Source organism: Paramisgurnus dabryanus, chromosome 2, assembly GCF_030506205.2.
Source record: "Paramisgurnus dabryanus chromosome 2, PD_genome_1.1, whole genome shotgun sequence".
In the NCBI taxonomy this organism is placed as follows: domain Eukaryota; kingdom Metazoa; phylum Chordata; class Actinopteri; order Cypriniformes; family Cobitidae; genus Paramisgurnus; species Paramisgurnus dabryanus.
In genome coordinates, this window is record NC_133338.1 from 57,949,969 (window position 1) to 57,974,748 (window position 24,780).

General features: G+C 35.8%; 1 protein-coding gene across 1 annotated transcript; it reads right to left on the reverse strand.

The window, feature by feature from the left end:
- Nucleotides 1-1,987: 1,987 nt before the first annotated feature.
- LOC135743662 (uncharacterized) lies at nt 1,988-24,158 on the reverse strand. The gene is made up of 8 exons (XM_073813428.1): nt 23,875-24,158; nt 23,649-23,788; nt 20,518-20,529; nt 4,434-4,713; nt 4,193-4,332; nt 2,491-2,573; nt 2,228-2,296; nt 1,988-2,002 (listed from the first exon to the last, which is right to left on the reverse strand). The coding sequence occupies exons 1-8, from the start codon at nt 24,156-24,158 to the stop codon at nt 1,988-1,990; spliced, it is 1,023 nt and encodes a 340-aa protein (XP_073669529.1).
- Between the last annotated feature and the right edge of the window lie 622 nt (nt 24,159-24,780).

Below are 24,780 nucleotides of genomic sequence, written 5' to 3' on the forward strand. Positions count from 1 at the left end.
CCCCATGAGGAAACAAGCTTATAAATCAAACAGAATGAAGTTTATTGAAAATGTGAAGTAGTAGAAGGGTTTCTGTGATGGTTGGGGTTAGGGAATGGGGTAGGTAAGGGGAATAGAATATACAGTTTGTACAGTATAAAATGCATTACGTCTATGGAATGTCCCCACAAAACATGGAAACCAGAATGTGTGTGTGTGTGTGTGTGTGTGTGTGTGTGTGTGTGTGTGTGTGTGTGTGTGTGTGTGTGTGTGTGTGTGTGTGTGTGTGTGTGTGTGTTTATTTAGGTCCTATTCTGAAAATGTTATAAATAATGACATTTAACTGTGCAACAAATGCATTTAGGGTATGAGATTGGTTTACTGTAATCAATGCAAACTTAGAGGCCCTTCTGATATATTTTGGGCAAACTCTGGCACAGATTTGAGGTGAGACTACAGTGTGTGTTATATATGTTATAGGTACTTCATAGTTTTCATGATTTCTTTTTCCTTATTTCTATACATTCTTAATGCCTCTACTGTTTGTTCTGCAATGTGTTTTTTGTTAAGCACTGAAAAATGCCACATAAATGAAATAAATAATAAATGAAAATAAATCTGAATTGATTTGAGTCATGAAATTATTTGGATGTTTGTGTTGCATCACTGTCCCTCATCTGAAACATACCACAGAGAGATTGGAAACAATACATTTATTTTGAACAATGGTTAAATAAGGGACTGAAACCTTCATATCATACTTGAAATGAACTGATCCAAAGTCAGGGTTGGTCAATTTAAAGGGGACATATCATGAAAATCTGACTTCATGTTTAAGTGCTATAATTGGGTCCCCAGTGCTTCTATCAACCTAAAAAATTTGAAAAAGATCAACCCAGGAACTTAGCTTTGTTAAACCATTCTCTGCAAAAAAATAGCTAATTGAAATTTGGCTCCCCTTGTGATGTCAGAAAGGCAAAATCTGATAATAATACCACCCCATAAATCTGCACTATCCAACCACAACACTGCCATTTAGTGCAGAGATCAGATAATTTGCATTTTTAAGGACACACCCAAAAACGGCAAATTTTTGCTCACACCTACAAAGTGGCAATTTTTACATTTTACAATAATTTAAAACATTTTAAACTTTACATATGTACACTGGGGACACCAAAGATTTATTTGACATCTTATAGTCTTGTGCAATGTCCCCTTTAAGATATGGTCAAGAGTGTTACAAATTACAATCACAGTGCTCTTTAAATATTTTCAAACAAAATTCCTGCAAATTGTAATCAAACTATCCACTAGTTCAACCTACATATTATTTAGCTCATTCCCAGCAAGCCTTTTTTAAAGTTTCACTATAAATATATAAACATACAAATATATCAAATGACAGAACAGACCCTTTGCTTTCAAACAAACAAACAAAAAATATATACAAAATGGGGGGAAAAACAATTAATGCTATCTTTATCTGTTCTCTTTTTATAACCTCTTAAATATAAGTAGGTTTTTAAAAAAATACTAAATTTTGAGCAAAAAGCTGAAATAAATGCATTTTTGTAAAGTAATTTTGTTAAAGATCAGATTCAGATCAATGATCAAAACATACATGGAATTTAAAATGTTTAAAATTATTTTTTGCTTCAGTGTTTTATAAATTGGGTAAGATCTCCATCTAGTGGATAATAGCAGAATTAAAGAATATCGTAAAAACTCAGGAAAGCGTAATTGGCAGGGAAATGTTTTCTCTTAATTGACGAAATAACTCGTCAATTGCGGGGAAACAGTTAAGTGTTACCTGCTAAATATTCATTTAAAATAATTTAGCTATAAACCCTTAATAATAAAGTAAGGAAGTACATTTTCAGTACAAAGAAACAAAAGATGTTCAGATGTTCTTCATGGAACCATGCAGCTAAAACATGAAAAGTGTAACACAAAAAACTTAAATATTCTGAATGAAACATGAAGTTTTTATATCCAGGTTAAAGTTTTAAAACACAAGATCCTGTTAAAAACAAAGAAGATTCAGTAAATTATACCACACAGACATGATGATGAGGATACATAACAGACTAAACTAAACACAAATTGAAGTGATTTTTTTTTCAGCTTCTAACTGTGATATGATCAATGTGTTATATTAACCGGCGAATACTAAATTACAAAACGTGTAAAAAAATACACAATTTAAAATGACTTTATACTTGCCTGTGTTCTTCTGATGTTGTACCTCTTTATAAGGGAGTTGTGTCCAGGACAGTTTAAAATCAGAGATGTGTAGAGACAGAGCAGACTCCAGCTAAAATCCATCAATACACAAATACAACATACTGTCATTTCTCATTTTTTCATCACTGATGTCATCAGATTTCTAAATGATATACAGAGATGTAATTGCACACAATGAAACACTGAGAGTAACAGAGAGTCTTGTGGGCAGTTGTAGTCATTGGCACATACATTGGCAAGTACGTCACTTTACTTTTCACTAACCTTATTGAGGATGTTGTTGCTCAGAGCTGCTACATCAACACTGGAAAGAAATTTCAACCTCAGAAAGCCTTTGTATCTACGATCTGAAACACAGTAATATTGGAAGAAAATAATATAAGAGGACTAAGTGAAAGCAGTAAACTAGCTGACAGCAGCTATTGTAACTGTACTGAAAAATATATATTTTTTAAATCTTTTGAGATGGATATTCATTCATTCATTCATTCATTCAGTTTTTTATTTGCATCCACATCACTTTTCACGATGCTTCGCGTCGTGCCTAACAACGCCCCTTAGCTGTTATAAAATGCACTGGTAACCCACTGCTTCTTGGGGTTTATTGCTTTATTATCTCCTGGCTTTCACTATTGCTTTGGGAGCTCATCTTTCAAGCATGGTAAGGAGAGTCACATTTTCGTTTACGTAATTGAGGTATTCGGCCAATCACAACGCACTGGATAGCTGGCCAATCGGTTCAACTTGGTGAGCTTTGTACAAATCCATTCGTTACCGAAGAGCGGGACTTAGAGGTGCTACAATAATGTACGGTATGTGGAAAATAATATGTTTTTGGAACCATAAACCACGCATTGTATTACACCAAATACACAAAATAATGTGCTTTTTAGGTTTATTGTGTAGGGTTTAATGTTATCTTTATACACCTAGGGCGTGAGAGTAATGCAATACAACAGACTTGAACTTGAAAATAACACTTGAAAATTAATAAAAAGTGTCAACTATGGAATCTGCTTTTTTGCAACAGTGAGCATTACAACCAATCACATGTTTTTGTCATTTGCATTATTCATATACTTTGTGCATTTAAAATTACATTACTTGTTTAACATATCGCAGTTGTTGCACAAATGCATTAATTGCACAATTTAAAAAAATACCAATATGTCATTATTATGATTGGTTAAATTACTTGATTATAAAGAAGTATTTGACAGAAAAGTTTGCATTTATTATGGTTTAACATGAAGGGAGGTGGGTTCAGATTGTTAGAAATGTAAGTGGTAGGCGCCAAGGAAAAAGACTCAACACTTTATATCATTGCTTTTTTGATCTCTGTTTGTGCCCACATTTGTGTATGTGCACACTGTGCTGCCTTTATGTCGCTATATAACGGAAATAGCGATTGTCTTACTTTCCCTGTGGTGACGTATATCCCAGTGAAACTTCTAGTAGGGCTGGACTTGAATTCATAAATTAAGAATTGATTGGATCCTTGGAATTTGGGTCATCTTGCTATTTGCTAATTCCCACAATATTTTCCCAGTCACCTACCACCTGCCGTACCGTATGATCGGAAGTAAAGGGAGATCTTTCGAGGAGGGGAGGAGAAGGAGATTTGTGTTTCTGATTAAAGATTATGAAGGCACATGAATAGAAAATTAAGAAGCTCACAGATAAGACATTTAATCATAATTGATAAGTCTATATTCCCCAAAAACTACCAGTAAATAAACACACACATGAGAAGGCAAAAATGTATGCTGTTTCTTGACTACTGTGCATAATCATTTTTGGGTCCAGCATTGTAGGCTCATGGATTACCACATTTTGTGTTTTTTTGTGTATAAAGCACTTCGTCATTTTTTAATGACGACTCTGCATTTCTGAATGATTCATTCATTTAAACAAACAATACACAAAAAAATCAATCAATTGTGTTAAATGAATCAAAAAACCTTACTTGTGCCATAGACCTCAACTTCACACAGAGAGAGATGAGACTGTATTCCAGTCATGACCACATTCACATAACGTCCAATCATCCCATTACATGAATAACTGACAGTAGAGTTTACTGGAATATTAAAAAAGACACCACATCTGGAATGAGAGAAATCAGATTAACAAAATGAATGCACCTTTACAGATCAATTCATCAAAAGAACCAGGAAGTCTTGAAATGATGTCATAAATAACTTTACAGGGGATTGTCGTTGCCGTTGTTTTCCAGTGAGTCTCCGATACGAATCTCTGCTCCATTGGTTTGATCACGACAGCAGTCTTCTCGGTTAATGATGACCACTGTGTTAACTGTACAACTATTCAGAAGATCCAACCTCCACCATGGACTAAGTTGATATCCTGTAATGGCGCAGTAAGGAGCTTCACCGGGTCCATGTTTTATTCCATCTATGGCTTTTTGAGCTACACGGTCGGAATATGTGTTTGCCTGTGTAGCTGTTCCTTTAAGGGCTAAATTCTCTAAAAAATATATTAAAAGACAAGATGAAAAAGAGCCAGGATCTATGTGCAGATGATAAAGTGTTTAACTCTTTCCCCGCCTGCGTTTTAAAAAGTTGCCAGCCAGCACCAACATTTTTTATGATTTTCACAAAAGTTGAATGCCTTCTAGAAAGTGTTTTTCTTTAAAAATATAAACATACAATTATATCAAATGAAAGTACAGACCATCTGCTTTCAAATAAAAACATTTCATCCTACCTTTATTTATTCTCTTTTATCACCTATTAGATGTGGGTAGGTTTCTTCAAAAATAAAAAAAATTTGAGCAAAAAGCTGAGATAATTGCATTTTTGTGAATGACTTTTGATAGAGATCAGATTCTGAGCGATGATCAAAACATACAAGTAGTTTGAACTGTTTGACCTAAGGGGTTGCTTACGAATTTAACAAGATGGGTAAGAGAGCCACCTGGTGGATGATAGCGGAAATATGGGGAAAAACTCCTCATTTGCAGAGAAGCCTTTTCTCTTAATTGACAAGTTAACTCAACAATGGCGGGGAAAGAGTTAATAAACCATCACATGAAAAAAGTGGCAGTGTGTGGAAACACGAGAAGACAACACAGCACAATACTAGAAACAATAACCGACCGAGATAAACATGCAACATGAGGGCTTTAAGGGCGGGGAAACTCAAAAGACTACAAAGACCATGACATGACAACTTAACCAAGACTTTCAATTTATTCAAAACTCATTTTTTGTTTTGGAGTCTGAGAGTTTTTCTTTCTTTCTTTCTTTCTTTCTTTATTTATTTATTTTTTGTCAGATTGACCCCAAACACAAACCATGTTACAATCTTTGAAAACAATCACCTTCCTTAAAAGTCAATGGCTATGTGTACATGAACAAAATTGTTTCAATCCAACTGAATTTAATCCTGATGGCAATCCCAAGGGACATTTAAAACTAGCCATAAAGCATCCCAATGACTATTCACAGTTCAAATACCAATAACTAATGAACCAAATCCTTTCATCTTTAATTAAAAATGTAGTTGCAAAAGAGTTGCAAAAGTAGCCCAAATCGGAAGTCCGCAAAAAAGCAGAGGGCTTGGCAACGCACAGCATCTCTTGTCGAGTTCACGCTTTATCTCTGGATAAATCTTCAAAGTCAACATTGAGTTGGAGAAAATTGTTTTAAGAAGTTTTCAGATAAAGTCAAAGAAAACAAACTTTTCGAAAGGCACAATGTATTTTTTTTTTTAATGTAATGTTATGAAAGATATGAACACTGCAGAATGTACAATGTGTGACCCCATTATAATGCATGTTGCCATTGCTATTGCATGTTTCTGTGATGAGAATTATGTGATATGTAAATAAGAGGTAAATATAAGACGTAAACTTAAGCACAATTCTTCTGCGCATGTGCACAAGAAATGTTTGCATTTAATTGAGAAAATAGTACGATTCATGCGTTTGATGACTGGATCACAGATCAGATGACATTAGCCCTTTCATTACGAACAATTTAAAATTTGCATCCGATCAACCTCAATCGTATTGATTAAAGTGTTTACATGAAGGCTTTTCAATCCAATTGAGCCATTATGTGATTACAAACAGATTATTTGATTGCAGCTATTTTGTATACAGTGACATAAGTGATAGTTTTACACATTTCACCAGATTTGAAATAAAACCAATTTGATAAGAAAATCGGTATCGACAAATTGCACATAAAATATTCAATAAAGTTTATGATGGATGATTATTCAAACACACACATAATAAATAACATTTAGAGAACAATCTGAAATAATATGCACTCTTAGAAAGGAGGTGTTAATTTTTTACACATCTTTTTGTGTTATGATTTTAACACATTATGTGTCATTTTGTGTTGGTTTTGTGTTAAAATAAAACACAAAATGTGTTGTTTCAATAATAACGCAGAGATGGGTGGATTCTGGGACAACGCATTTAGTGTGTTGTCCCAGAATCAACACTAATGTGTTGTTTTTAACACATCCGATCTAAGATTGTGTTATGTTGTCCAATCTTTCACTAAATTCATTTCAATATCAAGATTTGCAAATTTGTGTCTGAAGAATCAGTAAAATTTTTTTACCTTCTAAAGTTGCTGAATTACTCTGAAGGAAAACAAGGCCTGCTGAAACAAAGACATCAAATACATTAAAGGTACAGAAAGGTTTAACTTAAAAGTGTTTAGAAAGATCTTGATGATGTGTTTTCATGATCATGATGTGTCAGCTGCTGTACTCACCACAAACTAAAATCAGATGAATGAGTTTCTCCATCGCTGACTCTATAAAGATCATTGAACAGATGACAGAGAGAGAAAATTTTCACTCAGTCTCGCTCCTTACTTTCTTCTTTACTCTTCAATAAATCAAATCCATCACTTTGTCTGTTTGGATTTCAGTCTCCTCCCTCCTTACAATTTATTTCACATCACTGCACGTATTCACAACTTTTCTTACTTTTAAGTTTCATTTGCAAATCAAAACTGGTGTCTCAAACATGCTATGAATGTCAAATCGCTCATGAAAATGAGCATCTCGTGCTGGTAGCAGAAAACACTTTGATAAGAAAATAAAAGTGTTTGTGTCAATTCATTTTGATTATTTACAAGCTTTGCTGGATCTCTTTTAATACACGTCAATGAAAGCTGTGTTGTTTATTTAATACATTTATCCTAAACTCACAGCAGTATTTTCTGTTCCTCATTATCACTGTGTTTCATTCACACAAAGAGCAAATAACAACCATTACAATCACAGGGAATGATTAAAAAAGCCTGTTTGATATAATAAGAAGAAAATAATACTAATGAATAAAGTTATGAGTATCTATTTAAATGGGGATTTTACAACAGATTCCTACAGATGTTTTATATCATACCCGTGAAATAAAGCATTTCAACTTAGACATGGCTCATTTGTTCTCTCCGTCAGGTACTTAAACCTGTTTTGTTTAAAAGTTATTTGTTAAGAAAATGTAAACAAATTTGTCCTATATTTGTAAATGAATGAGAAAGGAAAATAATCTGATTGTTTTTTCAGTATTTATCATGATGCCATACCTTTAAATATGCATCTCTACTGTACTGTCATTGAATCATTTGGACGAGCATTTCTTTAATTCACCATAACAGCCTGCCGCATGTGCATTATCCCACTTATTACACGGCTATTTACCTCATAAGTAAGGTAAGGAACATTGAATATTGATTGTCAAATCAAACACACTATTTGATTTAATCATTTGTAAATATAATGTCATATATGTTATTAAAAGACGTATTCATATTTATTTTTGTGTAATAATAAACTGTACCTATCAAAATGATTTGCAGCATCCCGGTTACCGTATGTTATTCGTTTTAAGCGCTAGTTATCTGAAAAGAAAGAACCTTGAAATGTTGCGACAGGTCAATCAGAATCAAGCATTTTATAGAGGCGCAGTTATGAAGTTTAAAACATGGAGCTGACATTAACAGCGTAAAACAGTCCTTGAAATAAATCATCCACGTTTACTCCTCAACAGATCTCAGACCGGAGAGAAGAGGAATGTGGGAAAGAAACACAAAGGCGCACACATCTGAATGCACGCTTACACGCACACACACACACACACACACACACACACACACACACACACACACACACACACACACACACACACACACACACACACACACACACACACACACACAAATTTTAACAATTTGTTACTATTGGAAATGTTTGAAAATATAATTTGTGTGAGACCAACAAAGCCTGACCACACTAGTTTGGTTTTGTCAATTTAAAACTAATCCTATCAAGGAGTTTACTTAATTTCATGGTACAGGCTGCTGATCTCAGAACATGTTTACACTTTTTTCCTAATTCCATGACTTGTCAAGTTTTTATCCCCGTTAGTACTGAGTCACTTTTTTAAGTCATATTTTTATTCATATTCATTATTAGTTATTTCAGGATTTAGTTCTGGTGAAAAGCGGATAAGTAAATGACCATCATTGTAGATTATTCATTTACTGTATTTAAAATCACTAGGTTAGGATAAACCACTATGTGTTTGTGTTAGTGCTTTAGGTAAGGTGTACTGTAACTGATTCTGAATATTTTTTCAATATGTATCTTTTGTCTTGTTAGTTAAGAGACTTTAAAACTAGTTTAAAACTGTAGTTTACTTTAGTATTTACTAGTTTAGAGTAATTTGGTGCTGCTCATGTCCATTTTCCCCTCTGGTGTGTGTTACTTCATAACTATTTGATTTATCAGGAGAGACACTGATATGAAATAATGTGTGAAGCATGTTCTCAGGTGAGCTTCAAAAAGTTTAATAATGCTGAAAATAACCATTCATATTCATTTCTTGCCAGTAAAAGAGACAAATGGATATTGAGGTCAGAAAAAAACTAAATCAAATAAAAATGCTTGCTGTATACCTTTGATTCATAGAAAGTGATCACATAATATTAAAAGAAACCTGTGCTTGGCTATTAGTTTTCACACAGATTTTTTTCTGCAAAACCATGAAAAAATGACAAATACCAAGGTGACTGCATACAGTATAATTTCATTTTCCCCAACATTGACATCCTTATTTTATGGCCTCTGTTAATAGGTATTGTTTACATTTACATGATTTCACATGAAATATGTCGCACAATGAATATGTTCCCATATAAAAAACAACTGTAGTATACTTAGGTATTTACTAGTAAACTGTAGTAATGTTCCTAGACACTTTATCATAGTGAATATTAAAGTGCATATTCCAAAACTTAAAATTTGAATTAAAACAAAACATATTAAATTATACAATATTGTGCTGGTGGTTAGTAGCATTTTTATGAGGTTCAAGCACACAGATTGTATTATAAATTAATGTATTGTATAAAATGACATTAAACTGGGGCCCCCTGGCACCCATCTCAGGGCCCCCAGTTTGAGAACCACTGGCGTAGGTAATCGTGTCACCCAAGCAGTTTCTCAATATGTGTTGTTATCTGTATGTGTGTTCTTGTGGACTTGTGAATCGCTGCCTAAATACTGTTTCAAGTTTGAAAATGCATTGGAAGGTGACTTGCGTAAACTTGAAGCTAGGTACACACCAAGCCAACGGTCAGGCAGAATTAGAATTTTTTTGCGTGCTGCGCACCTTTGACTAAAGTAAGTCACAGTCACTGTCTTTTGGTCGATTCACCATGTTGAATGGTGATTGCACTCATCTGGGGATTGGATCATTTGGCAAAGCCAAAAAGAAAAACTGAAGTGGTAAAGTAGTGCATACACTCCAGTTTACCTCAGTTTAACTACTGTAGCTGCTTGGACGCTCTGAAGTAAGTGCATGCACTCCAGTTACCTCAGTAGTGAATCTATTTTTATGTATGGTTTTCATCCTTGCAGTTTTGACATTGTACACTTAACCCAAAATGTATAATTAAAACATGATCTGGATATAACAAATCTTTTATTCATTTCACTTGAGCATCTTGGAATATTATTAGAAACATTTTCAGATCAATTCCAGTTTAATTATAGAGCTTTACACACAGTATTAAACATATGCAGCTAAACAGAAAACAGTGCCATACAAGTCAGCAAGCTGAAAACAACAGTAATGATCAATGATTAACAGTAAAATTGGTTGTACAGGTGACCCAAAACTAGTGTAAAGATGGTTAAAGTTCCAAAATCCAACAAATGGTGCATGCAGAAATGCAACACAAACCAAGCAGACCTCTTTAAGACCCGAAATAAATGAGTCTGATATTATCAACAGTTGTCAATAAATCAGATGAAGCAAAACTATCCACAGCCTTTTTTAGAATGAATTTTGTGGTGGCACTTTACAATAACGTTGTATTAGTAAACATTAGTAAATGCATAAGTTAACATGAAAGAATAACAAGCTAGTTTGTCATCACTTATTTATCTTGGTTAATGTTTGTTATTGCCAAAAAATAATAGTAAATGCTGAAATTACCACAAACTAAGATGAATAAATGATGTATTGTTCATTGTTAGTTCATTTTATCCAATGGCTTAACTTATGTTGATAAATACAACCTTACTGTAAAGTGTTATCAATTTTGTTAAGTGAGTTGTGAATTGTGTTCAGTGTAGTACACAATGCTGATCTTGCTAAATTTGGTTAAATCATATGAATTGATACAAAATGAATCATGCACAAACGTACAATTATCATAATAAACTGTAAGACTTTACAATAAGGTTGTATTAAACATCAGTAAATGCATTAACTAACATGAACCAACATTGAAAAATATCGTTTTCAGCATTTATTCATTCTTGTTAATGTTAGTTAATGTCAATCAATACAGTCATTCATGTTAGTTCATGGGGCATTTACTAAGATTAACAGTTTAAATGTTTAATTTCAATTATATGTATTTCATATTAACATGAACCAAGATTATTAAATGCTGTAGAAGTATCGTTCATTGATAGTTCATGTTATCTAATGCATTCATTAATTGTTACCCATTACAGCCTTATTGTAAAGTTTTACCAAAAGCACAATATCAAAACGGCCCTGACCTAACCACAACATCACAGGAGCAAAGGCAAATTGTACAAAAATGCACAAATGTGGTCGTACAAATTAATACAAATTAGCCACCTCATAAAATATGTACAAATTGGCAAATTGGCGTTGAGTACACAGATACATTTACCTATATGTAAATCTGCAGCTATTACCTACTTTCATAAAACATACAGAAGCAACAATAATGTAAATAAAAATACATAGATATATAAACAATGATCTGGCTGAAATAATTAGTTTGTAAATCCAGGTTGAAGATTTGTTATAATCTTCAGAACCTGTAAAAAATTCATAAAAAGAAGTAATTTAATTAAATATTATCACTAGATTATTTCCATTACCCTTCAAATTGCGCAAATTGAAATAGCGAATTAAAAATGTGCCACAAAAGAAACGCGTCATTTAAAAAAAAATCTAACTTTTTTTGCATTTACAGGTCACCTGACATGCGTAAAAGTCACATGATCATTTTTCAATTATGGCACTGTATGTTTGTAGGACAAGACGGAGAAAGTGTGTTTGACTTTATGTAGCGTCCAGAGGTGTAAAGTACTTAAGTAATTTTACTTGATTACTGTACTTAAGTATTATTTTTTGGTATTTTTACTTTACTTGAGCTTTATGTGCACATAAAGTTAGAGCAAAGTAACGCATAAAAGTCTCCACTCGATTAAAGCAGTTGGCAGAGAGACTGTGAAAAAAGAAACTTATGTTATATTTACAGGTTCTGCAGAAATGAGAAGAGATACAACTGTATAAGACAGATATGCCGTCAGCTTTTTGAACGACTATTATGTACTATAGGTAGTGACGTCACTACCTGCAAGAAACCTGACAAATCTGCAAGTCCTATGTAAACGCAGTTGTCTGTATAGCTGGTTTATTGATTTGCATGTAAAACTAATTATTTTCCTTAACAAGCAGATTTTTGCTAGTTATCCGCTTATTCTGTTCTTAGACACCTATTCCTGCATCGGCTCCCTGGTCAGCACTGCAGGATTGCTATTCAGCCCCAAAAGAGTATGGCATGTTACTCACAATTTTGAAAATCAGCTTCTGCTTAAGTTAAATTCGAGTAGCATGTTGCATACTGAAATGAGATAGTAGTCTATAGTTTGATAATTAAATACAATTAAAATACAAACAGTTGTAAAGCAGGATAAAACCAGATACTTTTACTTTGAATTGAGTAAAATTTACACTCAGTACTTGTACTTTCACTTGAGTAACATTTTTGATACTTTTTACACCTCTGGTAGCATCGCAAGAATTGACAAGCGGATGGCATCAAAATACCACAGGAGTCGCGCACATCTTTCGCCATGTTTTTTTTAAATTACTTATCAAAAGAGAACACGCTCAGTCACATAACACTGGTAAATGGAAATGCAGTAATTTCACAATGGTTTATTATCGACATTTAGAAAATAACGCTAAAGTCGTTAATGGAAACCAGTCTATAGTCATTTGAAATAAGATTGATACTTGCCTGTGCTCTCCTGTTGTTACACATTCCCTTTATGAGGGCGTCGTGTCCAGGACAGTGTAAAATTAGAGATGTGTGATGACAGAGAAGACTGCAACTGAAATTAATCGATACACACATACAACATACATTACTGATGTCATCAGATTTATAAATGACTTACCAGCTGTGTCCCAATTTGAAGGCTGGATCCTTTAAATAATATATTATGACAAAAAAATAACATAATTTATAATTCTAAAACAGTTTCTGCAATATACACACTTTTATTTTATTTTTTAAATCCAGTATAACATTCAGCCGTTACAGAAGGGGATACTTCCAGAGTTAATAAGTTGGGATAATAGCGGAAATTTGAGGCCTCATTTATAAAGCGTGCGTACGAACAGAAGTGTGCGTAGGAACAGTTTTACACAAAGTGTGGAATTTTATCAAATTGCACTTATACGTCGAAATTTGTGTAAATATACGCACACCTCGGAGCACAGAATCTAGTGGTAGAATAGCGATACTACACAAGATCATCCCCAGTGTGTAAAGAAGTGTGTATTTATTACCCACAAGCAGGTGTTAAAAACTATTCATGTTAATATAGTAACAGCAAACCAGTGTTGAAGTTAATGATTTTGAAGTTAACGTTTTGTCGTCAAATTGGTGTCTACGCCTACAAATGAAAGCTACGAAAAATGTTTGACACAGTGCAATGGCTTACTGTATCTTGTGTTATTGAAAGACTTGGCAAATCATCCATTCCGCCGGGAGCGCATTTTCAAAGATCACGCCGATGATGCTGGTTATATGCGGCTGTTCAAGGTGGCAAGTTCTGTTGTTGTCTGTCCTCCTCCAGTTGCACTGATTTCTGTGACATGTTTCTTTTGGCTAATAATTTAATGTCAAAACACTTTTTTTTCTGGAAGTGTTCTCTCCTCATACCCAACGAATTAAACGCCCTGGCAAGATTTTTTGTTAGTCGTTCCTCCTACACTAAGTGAAGCAAACAGTATGTGTTATTAGGATTTAACCTCATTCACCAGAAAACTCAATTGCTGAGTCCCAATTCGCCTACTTATACTACGACCTAAAAGTATGTACTGTTTTTGTGAGGAAAATGTACATACTTTTGAGTGTGTAGCAAAAGAGTATGCACGTTCTGGGACGTACTTCGATGACGTCATGCAACGTGAACGAAAACGTGGTTGCCTAGTTACGCACACCACGATTGTTAACAATATTTCATTCATTCTTATAACTTATGTCAAATATAATTTTATTTACTATTCCCATCTTTATTTCTCATCGTTTTTTTTCACAATACATTTTACAATGTGTTCTACCAAGTTGATGAGTGAAGCAGAGCATCATTAGAACCAAACGCAGGTCGTTTGTGAGGCGGCTGGTTCTGACGTTCATGTGCAATGTGTGTAACAAAAGCTACTTATTTTAAAGTCCAAATATTAAAAAGTTTATAGTATAACTATTGTTAAACGTATTTTATACTTACATATAACTCAAAAATACCCAGATGAAAATGAACCATGCTTTCACTACAGTAAAAGTGTAGTAACCATGTTTCTTTCGCTGGACTAATAAAGTTAACATTTCTACAGCCACAGTATTACTACAAATAAGCAAGAGGGTCAGTGTGGTTAAACTCCTCCCTCCCGCACGCAATGGGTTGTGGGCAATATTAGCCGTTAGAGAGTGCATTGATCTGCACTTCGAATTCTAACCGGAAATAGTAGACCATCCGGGTATCTTTGGGATACTCATTTCAACATACTATGATTTGGGACGTACTAATTCTAGTTTTGAATACTATTTAGGACGGATAGTATGCGAATTGGGACTAAGCAAATGTTTCTGTGTCTGTAAAGTTCCTCTTTTTCACGCTCTTTGCCTTTATTGCGGTGAGGGAAAAAGCACAACCACGTGACTTATAACAGGAGGTGTTGTCACCAAATATGCTTCATTGGAGGCGTTTCGGAATGCAAATGACCATGAACGTGCACGAGCATGGTGCTTAAGAACACATGGGATTTATCATCAAGGATTACTTCCTGATGTGCGTACGAACCACGTGCGCACGTTTGATAAATCCAGATTTTTTGGGACTTAGTACTAAATTTCATTCATAGGTTAAAATATAGAACATTTTCCATGCACTGTTGATAAATGAGGCCCCTGGATTGCCAGAAAAACGTATCTACTACAATTCACACCACCTCACAAAAATTAGAAGATTGGAAGATTGGAAACATGTTGCCTGATCTGATGAGTTTCAATTTCAGCTGCGACATTCGGATGGCAGGGTCAGAATTTGTCGTAAACAACATTAAAACATGGATCTATCCTGCCTTGTATTAACCAGGGATGTGATTTTTCCGGATTAATCCGGAATTCCGGATTTTCCGACCTGAAAATGTGACCTACGTGAATCGTGCAGATCTGTAAAAAAAAAAAAAATGGGGGGGGAGGGGGGTATCTCACGGTCGTCACCATGGTAACCCGGGACGGAACCGCAATCGCCGCCCCGCGGAACATGGCCACACCGGGCGGCACGTCAGATGGCAAAGAGATGCATTTTTCCTTCCTTTCCAAGTGTCAACAAGGACGTATTTCGTTCGCAAGGACGACCGTGTGCAAATGGCGGATGGCGAGGTATGATTGGTCAGATTTTTTTTTTTTTATCAATCAAGCTTCCTGCGAAGAGTCAATTTCACTGCTGCTGCGTCAGTCACTCTCGGCTATCGTGACAAGAACAACGGATGATCTGGGTATGTATTATTGCTTGTGTCTATATATAACCTATGAGTTACTAATTTGACTTTGTTGTCGATTGACTACTTAGATGATCGATTTCAATTGGTTTTTCACTATGGCAGGATGTTTAAGCTGCATAACTTGTATTTGCTAGCTATTAGGGATGCTCATTTCGGTTAATTTGACCATCCGACAACCGCAAATCATTATCGCGTGCATGATTACAGAGGGAGAGAAAGACCGCGCTCATGTGTCTCAGCACATGTAAGACAAACTTTACATTATCCCGCTTATTACATGGCTACCTACCAAATAAATCAATAATATGACACAAAAAATTTATTTAAAAAGGAGTTTATTGATTTAAAAATGATGAAAACCACGTATGTACATTTTGCAGATTTTGAGATTTTTCGACGGATTGAATGTCCAGGTTCATTTCGGTATACAGTATGCTTCACGTATCTAAACGGCCAATGAAAATTTGTGAAATCATGTCATCTGATTTTCACGTATATCTATTTGGTGTCAAAGCTGTCAATCACGCCGCGTATCTCCCGCCCTGTGGAAGCATCTCGCCGGTCTTGTGAAGTTTCATCGAGCACTGGATAGCCGAATAAACATAGCCTGGTATGACTTTCCTTCAACGAGGTGAACGTTTCCCCCCTGATGCCAGACGTACGTCTATGAGTAAAAAAATAACGGTAGGACTGTGCAAACAAAGTATCTGTCTAGCTTACAGGGGTGTCCAATAGCAGTAGCAGCTCAGTCGTCTTTAACTTCCAAAATTCACCAGGATGCGCATTCTTGCCTTCACGCAGGAGTTGATCAACGCGCTGTGTGTGTGTGTGTGTGTGTGTGTGTGTGTGTGTGTGTGTGTGTGTGTGTGTGTTTGAGCAAACGAGAGAGAGAGAGAGAGAGGCAGCGTAGTGCTGATTTGTATGCTTGTGATACTGTTTTCTAGTTTGTTTCACTAAACCGCTTCTCCACTATTTTAGGAGTACTCGACATGTAGTCAAGGATTTTTTTAAAACTCCTCAAAAAGAATAGAGTAATGGTGACAGATGATGTATGCAGTATAGTCCTACAAGCATTTAAAGTGTTATTAAAATAATTAACAGTTAATTATTTTTATACCACTTTAAATGCTTGTAGGCCTATACTGAATACATCATCTGTCACCATTACTCTATTCTTTTTGAGGAGTTTTAAAAAAATCCTTGAGTACATGTCGAGTACTCCTAAAATAGTGGAGAAGCGGTTTAGTGAATAACTGTGATCACCACACATAAAAGTCTGGACACATCACCATGTCAGTGTATTGATTCATTGTCCCTTCATAGTTTGCTAGAGACATTTAATACATTTTTAATTAATATTAAATAAACTAAGCGTATTTAATAAACTAAGACGTAGGCTATTTAATAAACTGAGGGTATTCATCTGTCAATATGAAACGCGACTTGGCCATTCTAATTAATGATCGGAAGAACGTGTATCGACCACCGTTACTGTAAAATATGCACGTATATCCATTTAAACTCAATTTTGTTCAAATGTGGATTATATCTGTACACTGGCAAGAATATGGTTACATGTAAAGATGGCATACCAAGAATGACAACGCTATATTCAACTGCTTTTGAAATATGGTGTGTTTTTCACTTCCTGAAAAGAAACCGTTTTGGACATACGTGAGTTTCATCGGGCCGCGACGTTATATTAAATTTACTTAAAGTATAAAAGTAAAAGTAGCCATGCGAATGATAACCATTTTTTATGCAAAGCTAACATTACCTGGACCACACAAATGCTAGAATGCAAACTGGGAAACCTAAGTGGATATGGAAAAAAGGTTCTTTATAAGCCGTTGCCTACACTTTAAATGGGTGTCTGCAAAATAGGCCTAAAACATCACATATGATTATTGTGACAGAGACTGAGTAGCAAGATATGAATTCAATTGTATTTCTGTGAGAATTTAATTCACAGACCCAGTTTCTCTTTTTTAATTTTCCCCTTAACATTTAAAGCAATCTACATGTGTAGACTATGTAGGCCTAATGATTTTTCCGCGAATGAATGCTGCAGAATCTGTCGAGTCTTGTAGTGATAAGTCAAGTGCACGTGTATTCCCAATCAGTTGACGGCGCCGCTTGTCGGACATAGCAACAGTAACTAAAGGGAATGGAAGGGAATGGTTTTCTATAGGCACTAAAGAAAATACTGTTGTACCAGTACTGTGGTTACTACCCACAGAATAGTGTTTACTCGCGCAGCACTTCTGTACCTGTTTGTCCACACAAGGAGCCCAGTGACCCTGTGGATCCAATATGTTTAATGGCAGCTCAGACATGGAAAGTATTAAAACTTTGTAAGCTATAGCAAGTGTTATTCCATTCTGCGCTCGCGCACCTCTGCTCTAGTTTTCAACCTTTCTAAGAGCAGATTGACGTAGATAGTCAAACATGTAAATATTAATATATTTTTATATATGGATTCTTACATTCTAATGAAAATTTTCCATTATTCTTGATTTCCAGCATACACAGAATCATGGCCAAGCTAGCACTTAACAGCCCTGAATTAAAGTCTATCGAACAGGGGGTCAAGAACCGTTTTAAATGGAGCTGGTTGCTGGAGACTGTCCAAGTTGAGGGAAACACTTTATCACTCAATTGCTTTAGCAAAATTAGAGAACCAGGCAAAGCTATTTGCAACATTTGCAACCACCCTATTAACTATGGCACAAGTGGGAAGATTGCACTCCGGAAACATATGATGCATCCAAAACATGTGAAACTGTGGAAGATCCAGCAGCAGAACATGCACATTGAGATCGCACGAGCTGATAACATCATTGTTGCGGCTCCACACAACAACTCTGCACAACCCAGATCAATTCCTCCTCTATGCAACCGTGTTGCTCAGGATCAAGTAAGTGTTTTCTGATTTTGTAGTAACTCTTTTTTCATTCAACTCTTCTTTTTTACAATGTTTGAAACAGGTGTTTATTAACTTAGACATAACTAGAGGTGGGCTGAATTACTCAAAAACAAATACTCCTACTACTCCTTTAAAATTATTGTTTTGACTACATTATAATCAGTGAAGATGATTTTATAAACCTGTTAATTTAATTATAAAAAATATTTTATTTAGGATGTATGGTGTTTAATCAAATTCTGTTTTTCAGGCACTTATTCTTGGATTTATTGCTGAAAATTCTCTTCCCCTGTCAGTCACGTCTGGGATTATTCAATTGGCTCAAGAGTTGGCAAAAGATCCAAAAGCACTTGCTGAACTGTCAATGGACAGGACGTCTGCCTCATATAAGCTCACCCATGGTGTGAAAAAGACTATCCTGGATGAAGTACTTGAGGAAGTCAGAAGTGTCCCCTTCTCCCTCAACGTTGATGAGGCCACAAGCAAGACACACAAAAGAGTATTAGGTGTGCTTGTTAGCTACTGGTCCGGGAAACACGAGAGGATGGTTGTCCAACACCTTGCAGCCTTGGAGCTCATATCTGTAACGTCAGAATCTCTCTTCAGTGCACTGGATGGGCTTTTTGAAAGGATGAATCTTCCATGGGATAATCTGGTGTCAATTCTCATGGACTCCTGTGCAGTTATGAGGGGCTCTAAAAATGGCTTGGAGAAGAAGATCAGAGACCGCCGTGCCCCTCATCTCCTCGACATCGATGGTGACTCATGTCACCACCTTCATAATGCCTGCAAGAAATTGTGCTGTCCTTTTGAGCGTTGGGTTGAGTCTTTGCTGTCAGATCTGCACACAGACCATAAATGGTCAGCTGACATGAAAGATGGCCTAAGAGAAATTTGTAGCATATTTGGAATCCGTTTCTCGCGGCCAGAGTGCTATGTTCCACACCGGTGGCTCTCAGTCTTGGATGTCAGTCTTGAAACATTGCGAATGTGGGATGCACTGGTCATGTTTTACTATGCCTTCCTGAGCAATGAAGATAAGTGTACATACAAGGACATTGTCAGTGCCATTCTACGGAAGCGTGAAGTACAGGAAACAGGCAGGGCCAGGATCAAGGAGTTGTGGAAGGAGTTGGGGAACAGGTCCAAGAACTTCACAAACGAGGGGAGGATGAGGAAGGTCAGGATTTGCAAGAAGGTGAGAAAAAGTGTCCTAGACATCAGCTGAAGCTATATTGGTGGGGGAAGTGGGCAAAATGTAAAAATTCAAACATTACATTTACTTATTGGTTATTATCATTATTATTAATAAGATTACTATTGTTATTATAGACAATTGTAGCGATGGAGCAGTGGATATGACACTAACCTTTGATTCCCACTGCAACACGTCCAACAATGTGTCCCTGAGCAAGACACTTAAACCCTAGTTGCTCCAGAGGCACGCAACCTCTGACTTATAAGTACATTTTGATTAAAGCATCAGTTAATGTTTACATTACATTTATCTGACTCTTTAATCCAAAGCGATTTACAATTGCAATAAATGTCAGAGGTTGCACGCCTCTGTAGCAACTAGGGGTTAAGTGCTCAGGAACACAATGGTGTCTCACAGTGGATTCGTACCTCAAATCTCTCACACCAAAGGCATGTGCCTTATTCACTGTGTCATTGCCACATTTAAAATTTATTCAAGGTGATTGTTAGATGTACATTGCTGTGATTGGTGCAGAGAGAAAATATGTTACTATCTTTTGGCAGGTGCTATTTGAGGACAAGAAAACCCTCCTTGAGCTTCACTTCTATTCAGCAGTCCTTCCCATGCTGAAACAGTATGTCCTGCTTTTTCAGTCCAAGGACCCAAAGGTTCATAAACTCCATGATGAGCAAGAGAAACTTGTCAGGGAGTTTTTATCTTGCTTCATCAAGCCAGAAGAATTGATTAACAGCAAAGGAAGGAATCTCTCTGGGCCAAAGATGAAGTTGCTTGACCTGACATCCACAGAGGCCCATCTTGCAGCACCTTTTGTTGGCTCTGAGGCCTCATCCCTCCTTGACCAACTAGGGAGGGAACACCCTGTGGTGAAGGCTTTCAAAACTAAGGTATGGTATCACTTTATTTAGGTGAAACATGTCATCGTAAGATGAGAATAGCCTGTGAAAGCGAATTAAACACTTATTTCCAACATGGTTCTCTATATTAGACATGACATAATGACATCATATCACACCATAACAATACACTTTTCAATTTAATTCATTTAAAAGAAAAACACTTCCTAAGCAACTTATCTTGGAGCAGGCTCCACATATATAGTATGTCTTTACTTGTTTCTTAAACTGTATTATTTATATCTATTTATAAAAGGTAATCCAAGCCTACACCAGCTGTGCAGGTGACCTTCAAACAAAGCTACCTCTTGACAGTCCAACCCTAAGGACTCTGTCATGCTTAGACCCAGATGCACGGGGAAGCCATCATATTCTTCCTCATCTCCAGAAGTTGCCGAACATGTTTCCAGCTGTGAAGCTTAATGAACTGGAGAGAGCTGGGTTTCAACATGAAATACACAGGTTTTACACAGATTCTTAATAAGTCAAATGTTTGATTCTTTTGCTAGTAATTGTATAATGTAGCCTCTTGTTTGTAAGGAATTATTTTATTGTCAAATAATGAGCTTAAACTGTTGTTTCCCATCCTAGATATGCAAGTGACATGACACTACCTCAGATGACTGAGGAGGCAAGAGTTGATTTATGGTGGAATACTGTGAGAAAGACTCAGAGGTACCCAGCCCTGTGCAAGCTTGCACTGTCTGCACTGTGCCCATTTCATGGTCCACAGGTGGAATCAGCATTCAGTGTAATGTCCAACATCCTGCAAGCCAAAGCTGCCAACCTAAATGTTGAGACATATGAGTCCTATCAAGTGGTCAAATACAACCTAAAGGCCATGCAGGTGTCGGCCATTCAGCACTACTCCCGGAAGACAAAGGAGAGTCCTGTTAATGTACAGCTGTGCAGAAATGTAAAACTGTCAAGCCAAAGGTACAGAGCTCTGCTCAGAGATAAAAAAGAAATTAACAAAAGGCCTTATCACTCTGAGAAGCCAACTGCCGGCAAGAATATGGCAAAAGATGCCATCGTGGCAGCAGCTGTGAGTGCCAGGCGCAAATTCCAAAAGAAACGCTTAGAGGCTCTAAAAAAGCTTGCTACAAAGGCTAAACAGTCACACAAAAATTGAGCACTGCAAAAATGACTTTCTTCTTAGTATCTTTGTCTTGTTTTCAGTAGAAATATCTAAAAATACTTATATTAAGATTTATTTTCTTGATGAGCAAAATGAGTAAAATTAGTCTAGTTTTTAGACGAAAAATCTGCCAGTGGAATAAGAAACATTTTCTTGAATTTCTTGAAGTGTTTATGAAAAAAGTAAACATATTTTTAAGAAAATTTTTCTTATTCCATTGGCAGATTTTTATTTGCTTGTTTTAAGCACTAATTTACTTAAAAGTTAATATTTTTGCATAAAAACTAGACTTATTTTTTAGGTCATTTTGCTCATCAAGAAAATACATCTTAATTTAAGAATTTTTAGATATTTTTACTGAAAACAAGACTAAAATACTAAGTAAGAAAGTCATTTTTTGCAGTGAGGCTTTGCATGTTGCACAAGCTCTTAAAGTTGGGTAAAAATGAAAAAAAAAAAGTTATTTTATGTTTAAAAATATATGTTTTGTTATGGTTATTGTTATAGAGAGAGGCTTTTGATTCCTGTTACACATCCACCAAATAAGTTGTGTCCAAAAAAAAGTTGCATGTTGCACATCTACCTGTAAAAAAAAAATAAAATTTATATTTTATTCAAATAAGTTGTTATGGGTCCTGCTTTACTATCCATATAGATCTGCCACCAGTTTGATCGGTGTGTGTGGGGGGGGGGGGTCTCAGTATATTTTCCTGCTTTTTTGTCCTTAGCCAATCACATGCCTGATTAACAGATCAGGTTGGTGATGATGATATTTTCTTGCCACACTTTGGGGCTTTTAGTACCAACTGAGCATCATTTAAACATCACAACCTATCTGAGTATTGTTGCTGACCATATCCATACCTAAATGACCACATTGTAACCATCTTCTGATGGCTACTTCTAGCAGGACAATGCACCATGTCACAAAGCTCAAATCATCTTAAATTAGTTTCTTGAACATGACGATAAGTTCACTTTACTTAAATGGCCTCCACAGTCACTAGATCTCAAACCAATGAACATCGGGAGATTCGCATCATGAATGTATATCTGACAAATCTGCAGCAACGTCTCAGTTACGGATGTTACCCTCGTTCACAGAAGAAACGAACTGGGAACTCGCTTAGAGACCAATCAACTGTGTGTATCTAGAAAGAGCCAATTAACATAGTCATGCAGTATCTGCACTTTTTCTAACCTTATTGAGGATTCTATTGCTCATAGCAGCCACATTGACATTGGAGAGAAATTGCAGCCTTAGAAAGATTCTTCTGCGTTCAGCTGAAACACAAAACAAAAAAATATATACGAGGACAAAATCAGCCAAAATTAGAAAATTCTGTCATTTCAGTGTGATAGCCAACTTCTTTTCTTTGTCTTTACATGGCTACTGTTGGATAAAAGGAAAGCTAAAGCCTATTGAATACGGTGCAGAGCAGCCATAAATAGTTTATTAGCGATAACAGGCATGTGAAAAAGCCACATATTGCAGACCGTTTCTCTCCAGCAAACAGCCATCCATTCACACACCTAAATTATCATCGCTTGCACAAACACAATGAGACGATGAGATCAACAGCTTCAGAAGATTTATATAACCAAAACAATTTAACCAATCATTGAAACGATTCTTTAAAAACTTAGAAGACTGCGGAAAACATGAGAAGCTATGATTATTTTTTTAAGTTTTATCCTCTCTTCATTTCTTCTCTTTTTATAATGTTGTTAAGTTAGTTTTTGCTTCAGGTTTTCATAAATTGGGTAGTAGCAGAATACAGTAAAAACTGGAAACAGGAAAGCTTCATTGGCAGGGAAATGTTTTCTCTTAATTGACGAGATAACTCATCATTGGCAGGGAAAGAGTTAAAAACAAAAATGTGCATTAAAAAACATTAAATAACCTTTTCCATAGACCTCCACTTCACACAAAGTGAGATGACCATTGATTCCAGTCCTGACCACATTCACATAACGTCCCGCCATCTCATCACACGAGTAATTGGCAGTAGTACGTACTGGAAGATTGGAAGTTACAGCACATCTAGAATGAGAGAAATCAAAACACAGACAATCAACGCACTTGTTGAAATCAATACATCAAATTAATGACTTCATGTACAACTTTACATGGGATTGTTGTTGCCGTTGTTTTCCAGTGAGTCTCCGATACGAATCTCTGCATTATCGGTTTGATCAGCACAGCAGTCTCCTCTGTTACTGATGGCCACTGTGCTAATTGCATAACTCTCCAGAAGATCCACCCTCAACCATGGACTAGGCTGAAATCCTGTAATGGAGCACGTTGACTCAAATTTTTTACCATCTATAGCTTTTTGGGCCACCCAAGGGGCGAAAATGGATGACTGAGTAGCTTGTCCTTGCCTTGCATAATTCACTAGAAAAAAGAACATTCATGTAAATACATTAAAATTAGCCAGTCAGGACTTTACATAAATACATCAGTGATGTGAGTTACTAATAACTGTTTAAATATGTTCAATATCAGAGTAAAAAAACTCAGTAATTGGTACATATTAGAAATAAAAGGTAAAGAGTGAAAATGAGATGGTAAAGGATCTTTATTTTTTAAGCGTGTACACACATTCCAGGAATGGTAGCATATATGAATCTCTGCCACAGGGGGTTGACAGGAGATTGCAAACTAACCAATCAAAACAACAACTATTTGAAATTCATCATAAATATCCAATCATTATTAGAGGCGAGCTTTCCATTTATGTAATCAATCCTGCTAATGGTACAGGCAAAATTTTCAGGTTTACAAAAAATGCAAGACTAAAGTAAAATTGCCATAATTTAGATGTTTAGCTTTGCATTGATCTATGAATGTTTGTATTAATGGAATATTCCCCTTTCATAAAAATAAATCAATACTGGTTAATTTACTCACCCCCGTGTCATCCAAGATGCTTATGTCTTTCTTTGTTCAGTCGAGAAGAAATCAAGTTTTTTTAGGAAAACATTCCAGGATTTTTCTTCCTCTACTGTAGTGGACTTTAGTGGACCTCAACA

Excerpts from the sequence above, each read along its gene's own strand:
- LOC135743662 (XM_073813428.1), bottom strand. The coding sequence starts at position 24,158 with ATGTTCTTTTTTCTAGTGAATTATGCAAGGCAAGGACAAGCTACTCAG. Across the intron at positions 4,333-4,433 it reads AACGGCAACGACAATCCCCT|ATGTGGTGTCTTTTTTAATA; the intron begins GTAAAGTTATTT and ends CTCTCATTCCAG. Across the intron at positions 2,574-4,192 it reads AGTTGAGGTCTATGGCACAA|ATCGTAGATACAAAGGCTTT; the intron begins GTAAGGTTTTTT and ends ACTGTGTTTCAG.